This window comes from Oryza glaberrima, chromosome 8, assembly GCF_000147395.1.
Source record: "Oryza glaberrima chromosome 8, OglaRS2, whole genome shotgun sequence".
Taxonomy (NCBI): domain Eukaryota; kingdom Viridiplantae; phylum Streptophyta; class Magnoliopsida; order Poales; family Poaceae; genus Oryza; species Oryza glaberrima.
Window position 1 is genome coordinate 7,416,828 of NC_068333.1, and position 10,745 is coordinate 7,427,572.

The following is a 10,745-nucleotide window of genomic DNA, read 5'->3' on the forward strand; positions in this document are numbered from 1 at the left end:
CTCAACTTGCATATACACCATATATTTTCAAAATTCTCACTAATTTTTAATAGATTTAAATAGGAGTTTAGGGGACAAGCCTATGGCTCAAGCCCCCTAGGCTTGTCTCTGTGCACTGGTAGTGGAGAGGAAGCTCAAGCTTTGGGATGGGAGGATGAGAGCTGGAGAGGATGCGAATGTCAAGCTCGAGGACGGAGATGAGCCGACAATGGAGCGATGCAAAGAAGAAGATATAGAGGGAAGAGGTCTAATGGTGCGTTCGTAAGAGGCGGTTGGGAACTCACTCCCTCCGCATGGAAAATGGAGCGGTCCATTATCACGTGATTAATTAAGTATTAGCTATTTTTTTTCAAAAATGGATCAATATGATTTTTAAGCAACTTTTGTATATAAAATTTTTGAAAAAACGCACCGTTTAACAGTTTGAAAAGCGTGCGTGCGGAAAACGATGCAAGGGAGTTGGGAGCTAGGAGATCCGAACACACCCTAAAGTACGACAATAAGCAAAAATACTTGATTTAAAATGAAAACATAGACAAATGTATGGTAAGTTATATTACTAATATACACACACGCGACAACGGGGTAATTCTTTGTTTTAGATTCACGGCCGATTTATTCTCTCGTGAATATGCTGAACTGTTCACTACTCTATAGTGGAATCCTTAGGTGAGGCTGAGTGTCTCTTTGGGAACGTTAAGATTCTAAGAAGCTGTTAGTTAGTTGGTAGTCAGTTTTTAAGAATATAAAAAAACCGGGTTTCTTGGTTCCTGAATTTTAAGTTTATTTTTTGAATTCTATAAGTAGAGCTTCTCATCAGAACCACATGATAATAACCATATACTGTAGTTTTGTAATCTGTCTGCAGCTGCTGGAGACTCTTTCAAACCGATCCTGAGTGGTTCTAGAAGCTAACTCGTGGCTTCGAGGCCGGCCCAGTAGCCTCCACCCGACGGCCAGCCCATATATCCTCCCTCTCTCTTCACCCACCCGCACCTCTCTTCCCTCCTCCCTAACCACCACCACCACCACCACTCCAGAAGCTCTCGCCATCCCCCACTTCCCCCCTCCGATCTCCGCTCCGATCCCCCCGCCGCCGCCGCCATGGATCAGTCCATCGTCGGCCAGGTAACCCGCACGCGCCGCCGCGGAGCCCGGCCCCGTTTCCCTCCCTTCCCTTCTCCTCTCCTCTTCTCTATCCCCCTGACGCGGTGAGAGGGCGGTGCAGATCTTGGAGAAGCAGGTGCTGTCGGTGGCCAAGGCGGTGGAGGACAAGCTCGACGAGCAGATCGCCGCGCTCGACCGCCTCGACCCGGACGACATCGAGGCGCTCCGCGAGCGCCGGATCCTGCAGATGCGCCGCGCCGCCGAGCGCAGGGCCAAGTGGCGCGCCCTCGGCCACGGCGAGTACGGGGAGGTCCCCGAGAAGGAGTTCTTCGCCGCCGCCAAGGCCAGCGACCGCCTCGTCTGCCACTTCTACCGCGACAACTGGCCCTGCAAGGTGCGCCTCTGCCTTCTCTCTCTGTTTTTTTTTTTTGGCATGTATCCCCTTTTTGGGTTAAGATTTTGCTTGGATCTCGGATTAGATTGTAGAAATAAGTAAGTTGTGCTTAGCTGGGGTGTAAATACTGTGTTTAGGTGTGGATCTCGTGGAAACATACATTTGGTTTCAATGCTCTTGACGCTGTGGATCACATAGTGATTTAGTGATTTGATTGGCTTTTCGCGTATCAAGTTCGGACCTTCAAGTGAGTTCAGTAGTTCACGATTAGTCATAGTAATACGCCTGGCTCTTGAATGAGGAATAAAAATTGAAAATATACATTTTTTCCTAACATTTTGCAATTATATACGTGTTTTCGAAAGAATTGTCAAAATATACGCGTACCGCGGTATGAACGTGTGGGACCGATTCGTTGATGCGGAGCGGATGCGCGGGACCGCCGGTCCCGCGGCTTGGCTGCGCGCGACCGCGCCGTCCCGCAGGCCAGCGCCGCGCCACCGCGCGGTTCCGCAGCAGGGACATGCGCCACCCGTTACAGCCAACTGAAATCTGCACTGATTTGATTACATGCGCACGTATATATGCAGTGCATGCAGCGAGTGTGCGCTGTTCCTGGATTCGGTCGCGCGTGGCCGTGCTGTGGAACCGTGCGGTGGCGCGGCGCCGGCCTGCGGGACCGCGCGGTCGCGCGCAGCCAAGCCACGGGACCGGCGGTCCCGCGCATCCATGCCGCGCCGACGAACCGGTCGCGCATGTCCATACCGCGGTATGCGTATATTTTTATAAATCTTTCGAAAACACGTATATAATTACAAAAAGTTAGGAAACAACATATATTTTCAATTTTTTATTCCTTGAATGAGGCCCTGCAATTTATGTGATAGCTAGCTCCATCCAGGCAGTATCTACCATGTTATTCAACTTCTTACCGTCAAATTGCTAGCGATCCAGCTAGGCGCTTTGTTGTTCTGGTTCTGCCTCTTTATAATGGAATGAAACATTCCACTAATGTGTTCACGGTTGGTCCACCTCTAAAAGACTTAATACATCTAGAGTCCAACAACCTTAAGGCTGCTAAATTGTACTCTATTATAAGTTGTTTGACTTCTTTCCGAGTCAAACTTTGTTAAGTTTGATCAAATTTATAGAAAAAACTAGCAACACCTAAAATATCAAATTAGTTTCATTAAATTAACATTGAATATATTTTTATAATATATTTGTTTTGTGTTAAAAATACTACTATATTTTTTTATAAACTTGGTCAAAATCAAAAGAAGTTTGACTAGGAAAAAAGTCAAACGACTTATAATATGAAATGGAGGGAGTATGTGGTATGCCAAAGAGGAAAAAATTCATTTTATGCCACTCTATTCGCAAGTCTTTTGGAATATGCCAAGGAGCAAATTCTGAAAGTCGCAAGAACTGGGTGGCAGGTTCTGAAAGGCTTGTGAATCGAGTGGCGTATAATGAAATTTCTAAGTGGAGTAGATTATCCATGACGGGAAAAAAGGGAATTAAATTGTAAATATACTGTTAATTTGTAAATATTCAGGATGCAAATTTTTTCGCAGAAATATACCGTCGGTCTCGCACAAACATTGCGCGAAAATGACGTGGCATGATGACACAGGCGGTATCGCATGGTGAAAGCGCGAGACTGCGCGGTATCGCGCAATGAAACAGCGAGACCGCGCGGCCTCGTGCGAGGAAATAGCGAGACCGAACGGTCTCGCATAATGAGTGAGCGAGACCGAATGGCTGGGGCGGTTCAAGTTATTTAATTATGGATTAATTAATTACTAATTATTATTAATTAATCACTAATTAGGTAATTAGTCACTAATTATGCGGCTGCTTACTAGGCAAGCCGTTCGCTCTCGCTCTTTTATTGTGCGAGACTGTTCAGTTTTGCTTTTTCGTCGTGCGAGACCGCGTGGTCTTGCGCTTTCATTGCGCGACATTGCGCGGTCTCGCGCTTTCATTGCGTGACACCGCGCGGTCTCGCGCCATCGCCGTGCGAGACCGCCTATATCGTCACGCTCACGTCATTCTCGTGCATCGGTTGTGCGAGACCGACAGTATATTTCTGCCAAAAAAATTATGTCCCGAATATATTTTCAAATCAACCTATTCGCAGCGCTCATGGTTTGCCTCGTTGCAATGTACCAATGTATTGAGCGCTCCAAGGATAGATTCAGCTGAGGGAGGGAGAGGAGAGGAGGGTGAGATGGGTGAATGCATGCGGATCTGGATGTTGCCTCTTGGCAATGCTGTCCAAGATCCAGATCTAGCTGCATAACCTGCCTTCAGTGCCTTTGTTTTCCTGCAAGAGCTCTAATGCTCAAAGTGTATCTTGAAGAGTGTCATTCTGACCACATGATGGAGCTGCCAAGCTTCCCTTTGTCTGGGACAGATCCATATGGCTTGGTTCTCTTTGGTGCAATGATGCTTGCTGGAAGACTGTGTCACAGCAATGAGGTGCTGATAATTGTGTGATTGATGGAGGCGCCTATAGAACATGTGTAGCAGAGAGTACTGAGAGAAATTGGCTAGATAAAAAAACTAAGCAGTGCTGCTACTTAATCTGTGGACTAGTTTTAAGGAGAAATGTCATTATATGCCACTCAATCCGCATGTTGTGAGAAATTGCCACTTAATTCGTGCACCTTTCAGAATTTGCTGGCGGGGCTGCGAGTTCGTGGCAAATTCTGAAAGGCAGACGAATTGAGTGGCATATAATGAAATTTCTCAGTTTTAGGGGGTGATGTATACAATGTGTTGGAAACAATGTTCTCCAAGGCACAAGTTTGGTGGCAGGCTAGTGCCTGCCTATGCAAGTTAACCAGCCCATTAACCAACATGTAATCTATATGTTGGTTAAATGGGCTGGCACACTTGCATCCTTAGCACCAGCACCTATAGGATGATCCCTTATTAGGTTTTAGCTATAGGGTTGCATAGGCAGGATAAATTGGCTAGGCAAGCTTGGTAGGTTGATGATGTCTACCTCCTAGGCAACATGTAAGTAGGCTAGGTGGCTACTTAGGGGAATACTGGTTTGAAGCATTTTATCTTTGCTGATAGCTATATGACGCGGAACATTAAGGTATGGATTTGAAACACAATGAACTATGGATGTTTTTAAGTAACCAGCATTGCATATTAAATTCAGCCATAATTTTAAAAAAAATCCAATTGCTCTCCGCCCATCCTCAGCTCCCTTTTCTTGCTGCCTGTGCTCACTCTGTTTTCTAGTTCATGGGTTGTGCTGTTGGTTACCCTCTCCAAATGCCAGCCCCTCACATGTATCAGCTTGTGCTACATGCTTGCCACTTGCTTATTCCACTAAAATGACACTGATGTTGTTTGCCTACCTTCCATAAGCACAGCACTCCTGCTGTGTTGGGCAATGAACTTGATGAGGTGATCTCAATGAGTACGATGCCATGAGGGACCTCATAGTCTCAGTCAAACTTAAATAAGACATGTGATGAAGATATGCGATGCCTATGTACGTGTTGAGCTAGAGACGAGGACTATGTTGGCTTGATAGAAGACAAGCGATGGTTTCAATCACTATATTTAGTCATGAAGTACATGAAGTCACCATATATGTTTTAAGTTCTAAATGATGCCAGCGCTTATGTCAACCCACATATGAGGTCATTGTTTATGTCACTGACAAAGCTAATGTTCGTGTTCAGGTCTTCATCTTCCTTATACAATAAGTTGGAGGAAGTGAAAGTGAACTTTCTTGAACATCTTGGCATTTGCAGTCGGTGAATGTGTGCAATTCAGTACAGAGCTCACCAATTGATTGGTTCCATTTTATGGACTTGCACCACTTTAGAGGATCTGAATCACACAGTGAATATAACAATTGAAGCCTCAATTTCCAGTTGCAAAAAGCAATCAAGATCTTCATATGAATACTCTATCCCCTGACCTATATGTTAGCTGCACTAACTCATAAGAATGGGTATGACGCCCTCATCATGGGAGTAGCTTATAGCTCAAATAAATTCATAATGCCAAGTCCCTTGGCAATGGGTTGGGTCGGGCACAAGTAGAGCAAAACCATGCCCGACCCAATGCCCGACATTGCCCGCCCGAACCCTACCCACTGAGTTAGCGGGCAAAACTCCACGCCCGTACCCATGCCCGGCGGCCGTGGGTATGTCCGGCGGGTACCCAATGGATCTCACATGAATAATAACTTGAAGATATGTAATTTAACATAGAGAAATAAAATCAATAATTTACCAAAGTATTGGTTATCAACAATATTTTGAATTACATCACAACTTAGTATCAGTTAGCATCACAAATGAACCAAGAGAAATGGTATACGAATTAATAAATGAGTCGAAATTAGCTAATACATATGTATCGGGTCGGGCATCAATTACCCACAGGTAAAAAATGAAACCCGCCTGTTGCCCATGACGTCTTCGGGTCCCGGGCGGGCGTGCCCATGGATAAAGTCACACCCACGCCCGTGCCCATCGGGTAGGGTACCCACAGATACCTGGACCCATGGGTAAAATTGCCATCCCTATGACATATAACCCTTGACCGTTCATCTTCAGTTGTATAGATATACTTTACAACTAGCTTATAACTTAATATAGGTTGTAACATTCAACTTTATAACTCATATTTTTGAAGAAGCTGGTAAAATTCAGTACTCTTATGGCTTATTGTACAAGAAAATGGTGACTACGCAAGCAATAACCTCATTTGTGTGCTGACATAAGTGATGGCATTATCTAGATGTTGACATGTACAATGGCATCATATATTCCATGTTTAAATGTGGTGATCCTCCTCTCTAGCCCAAAAGGCGCATAGCCACTTCATATCATCATCAGGGTATCTTAGTGGATCTTGTGAGATGGAGTGAGATGACCTTTGTACAAACATTCTGCCAGTAATTGGTGGTGCCAACATTATAAACATCTTAGATTTGTTCCTTCTTGTTTAGAGTGTTCTATGTTAGGATGGTTTAAAAAACTGGCCAATTCTTGGACTTGAAATAATTGGTGAGTGATGAGAAGATTAAACAATGTTGTCATTGCCTGGCCTATTTCCCTAAAAAAATCTACAATATTGCACACTGCTAAAGTGTAAACGATTAGCTAATACAATACTTTATCTTCATGTCTTCTTTCTCCACCATTGTAGGTGCAGTGCACAATATTATTAATAAGTATTGAAATGGCAGTTAGAGTCTCAAAATTTACATATATGAAAAATATTAGGTGTTACATTTGGATATGTGATTTGAACAAACATACAGTAACAATACTTTAACAGCCTCATCGTTTGACATATTTTCTGAATGTGCCAAATGGCATATTTGCAAACGAAAATCAATTTGTGAATAAAACTTTTATATATGTGTTCTTAGCGATCTAAAAGCAAAGGCTGAAAAATAAACTTCGATGAAAACAGCCCCAAAATCAGCTCCAAATTTAACGTTGAAAATTCAAATTTTGGCTGATAAGCATATGAATATGCCAAACGATGAGGCCCTAAGGCACTTTGATATTTTACTAGCTGCTTGAAAGTACCACTATATTATTTCCGCACACTCAATCTCTTAACACAGTTTGCAATCTAGCGGTGTTGAAAAGCATCATCATTAAAAGAGAAGCAGCAATACTACATTTTGACCTACATTACTTGTGTTGGAAGTGCTACTCAATTTAGCCCTTTTTGCTTGATATACATGTTCGTTGTGCCCAGCTATTCATAATTGCTTGATTTGATGGTAATCTGGTAAATCCTCCATGACACTACCTGGTCATCAACCGGTTTCTCTTAAAACATTTTGATTCTGTACTTGAAAGTGTTTTGGGAACTCTGATTTCTGAACCATCCTACGTTTGGTACGCCCGCAAGTTTTATCTATTTGTTGTATGAACATGCATTGGTAAATAAATTAGGATTAACTTCACGGTTTTGCACACCTATCTACTGTAGGAAATTTGGTAGTCCACTCGATGCAGCAAAATTTCATCTCGGCATATAATATTAGGTGGTGGTGTCCAAGAATAAGTTGTGCAGCTTGATGCTGATTGGGATTTGGGAGGGGATAGGAAGTGAGCGTAGGTGATTCAGAGGCTCAGAGCTAGCGTGCCAGCTAGAGATGCTGCCACATGCTTGTGGTATCCGGTGGAGCTTGATACTTGATAGTAGTACAACAACCTGGCTTCATGTGCCATTGCACCTGATGGTATTAGAGGAGTTGATGTGTTTGGAAATGGATTTGCTCATGTGTCCCTTGGAATAATTGTGAGAGCTACAATTTTACCCCTTGGAGAATATAAACACAATAACTCCTATATTTTGTATTTAGGAGCTAACAAGAATGCAGGGTCTACAGATTCTTGATTACTGCTTTTTTCTCAGACTGTACACCTTTTGCCTTGAATTGTGGATATTATTGCGCTGCTGAAGACAAGCAAGTGAATCTCATTGTGACATCACTCCACTTCCCTTTACTTTTCCCATCTATTTGCTCACTCTACTATTCTCTGTCTGCCTACCTCCTTGTCTGTCATGTTGCTATTTCTGATGTGGTGGAGAAACTGATGGTGGATGGATCTCCACCTTTAGTCCTATATGTGCCCACTCATGTCTAATTTATGAAGTTCCCATATGTTATGGATCTCCACCTTTAGTCCTATATGTGCCCCCTCTGTCTAGTTTATCAAGTTCCCATATGTTGCTACCCTGACTTCAAATCTTTGATCCTCCTCTACTCCAGACCAACTTACCGTCTTATGGGAAGGCATCAATATAGGTGATGCTTTGTATTTCTAAATGTTCATGAATATATGCAAATAAATGTTTGAGTTTCCATTAATATTCACTTATTGTTCCCAAGTATTTTTCTATGTTGATTCAACTCCATTTTCCCATTTGGCTAACCAGGTTTATTTAGAAGAAATGTGATGGTTATCTTTTTAATATCCCCTTAAAGTAGTGCTGAGACACATCCTCAGGTTTCTTTGTCTGTCCTTATACCAATATCTCAGGTTTCTTTGTCTGTCCTTATACCAATATGAATTGTGCTTATGGTTTGTATTCTGACTCTTGACTGTGTATTGTGGAGTTGTTAAGTGCATCGTTTTATTATTGTATTTGCATTGGTGCTCATGTTAAGCTGTGGAGCTTCTCTTGTTAATGTTTTGATTAACTAGTTTAAAAATAAATAGTTATTATAGGATTAGAAACAACAGAACTAGGACTTAGTAAGAGCCGTGGCAACAGACTGGAAGCACTCTATGGTCGGACAAGCAAAGTCTTAGTCACTTAACAGAATTTTAGGGTTCTGAAGAAGGATAACGTGAGGTCTCTGACACCTTAGAGAGGTGTCCATTCCACTAGTGGCAATGCTTTCAGCCATGACTTCTGGGTATCCCTACTGATCATTAGTATAGTTGCAACATTTCCCTTGATGTTCTATTGCAGGAAACCATCATACTGACATTTCTCATGAAAACAAGTGTTCTTTTCTCTTCAGCCCTTCTTCATATCACAAGAGTTCCCTACCGATGTCTCACAACATGCTTGTGTTTCATTGCAAGGAGTGTTGCAAGGTTGTGCCTACCAAATGGTGCATGGCTCATCAGTATCATTTCTAACTAGGACACCAACAGTTAATCTTTTGTCCATGTAAGATCTTATGAATAGCCTAGTGAACAAATTTTGATTAGACTGACGAGTTAAGGGCGTGACAGACTATTTCCACTTGTATGAATGTATTCCATACTATCCATTGAACTCAGTTTTTTTTTTCTCGAAAACGCAGGAGAGCTGCATTTCATTTCATTAAGGGGAAGAAAAACAATACGAAAAACACAACACAAAGAAAAAACAAAGTAGGAGTGCCTGAGCCCTCCTACCAAGACCCACACACAGTAGACTACCCGGGGAGCTTAGTTAGAACTCAGTTTTTTTTTTCCTCTTGTGCAATAAGAAATATTATGAACATTGTTTTGTACTTTGGTGAGATTTTTTTTATTGCATATGAACCTTGATTAATTTCATATAATTTCAAATCTATTGTTCATATGCATCTGACTTTTTAATGCATTGGACTATGCTTGTAAATATGATGTGAAGAAATAACACTTATTTCTGCCCCTGTATTTAAGATGGGATGATTCAAATCTAGAAACCTTGTTCCTAGCCAAGTTGGCCCCAGGCTTGGTTCACTGATGTTAGATTGATTTGTTTACTTCCCCAGTATCCTGGATATTTACAAAATCTGTTGTTTCATCAACAAGGTAGTCTAGGTCCAATGATAATGAATAGGTGCTATCAGCAACATCTTGTTTACTCTTGACTAGCCAAAAATATTCTTACTTTTTGTCTTTTTTGTTCTGCAGGTTATGGACAAGCACTTGTCAATTCTCGCGAAACAGCATGTAGAAACACGTTTTGTGAAAGTTCATGCTGAAAAGGCTCCCTTTTTGACAGAGAAACTAAGGATTGTTGTTCTCCCAACTCTTGCATTGGTAAAGAACACCAAAGTTGAGGATTATGTGGTAAGGATGCTCGTTGCAATCTATTCATCCGCTGCACATGAACAATGCAATAGGGTATTGAATTCTTTTGGTCCTCCCAGGTTGGGTTTGATGAGCTTGGTGGTAAAGATGATTTCAGCACTGAGGATCTGGAGGAACGTCTAGCGAAAGCTCAAGTGATCTTCCTTGATGGAGAAGGGCCTGCACATGCATCCAAGCAGGCAACCAAACGAAGCGTTCGGCAATCAGATACTGGCAACTCATCGGACTCTGAATAGTTTTATTACTGCTTCTGAACTTATGCTAAATGTTTTTATTGGCTGTTATGGCAAACGTTTATGTTATCCCTATTAGTAATAGGAAAAATTATTATCCCTATTAGTAATAGGAAAAATTAATTAGTCTAGCATTGAACATTTGAACTGGGACTTGGGAGTTAAAAGAGGTATCTAGAGTGACACATCACATGTTGTTACGGCTTTGCTTGGAGTTGTTGTATATTATGATGTTTATGATAGTTTGCCTTGTTTGTTTGAGTGCAAACAAATTCATGCTTCCCTGGTAGATAGAATAGATGAATTTATCGACGATTAGCGGAAAGAATGTCATTTCTGTTCTGATAATAGTGCTTGATGATCAGTCTCAATCTGGGTGTCCATCTATCTAAACCATGTGGCCCATCCAGATTGTCTCATTGCCTG

At 42.1% G+C, this 10,745-nt stretch overlaps 1 protein-coding gene across 1 annotated transcript; it reads left to right on the forward strand.

Moving 5' to 3' along the window:
• The first annotated feature begins 969 nt into the window (after nucleotides 1-969).
• On the forward strand, nucleotides 970-10,519 carry LOC127781910 (thioredoxin domain-containing protein 9 homolog). The gene is made up of 4 exons (XM_052308979.1): nucleotides 970-1,128; nucleotides 1,229-1,501; nucleotides 9,907-10,065; nucleotides 10,146-10,519. Exons 1-4 carry the CDS (start codon nucleotides 1,105-1,107, stop codon nucleotides 10,320-10,322), a joined length of 633 nt encoding a protein of 210 aa, XP_052164939.1. The 5' UTR covers nucleotides 970-1,104; the 3' UTR covers nucleotides 10,323-10,519.
• The last annotated feature ends 226 nt before the right edge of the window (nucleotides 10,520-10,745 follow it).

Bases quoted from the DNA above. Each gene is read 5' to 3' on its own strand.
- LOC127781910 (XM_052308979.1), top strand. From the start codon at position 1,105: ATGGATCAGTCCATCGTCGGCCAG. The intron at 1,129-1,228 runs GTAACCCGCACG...AGGGCGGTGCAG, and splicing joins ATCAGTCCATCGTCGGCCAG to ATCTTGGAGAAGCAGGTGCT. The intron at 1,502-9,906 runs GTGCGCCTCTGC...TTTGTTCTGCAG, and splicing joins GCGACAACTGGCCCTGCAAG to GTTATGGACAAGCACTTGTC.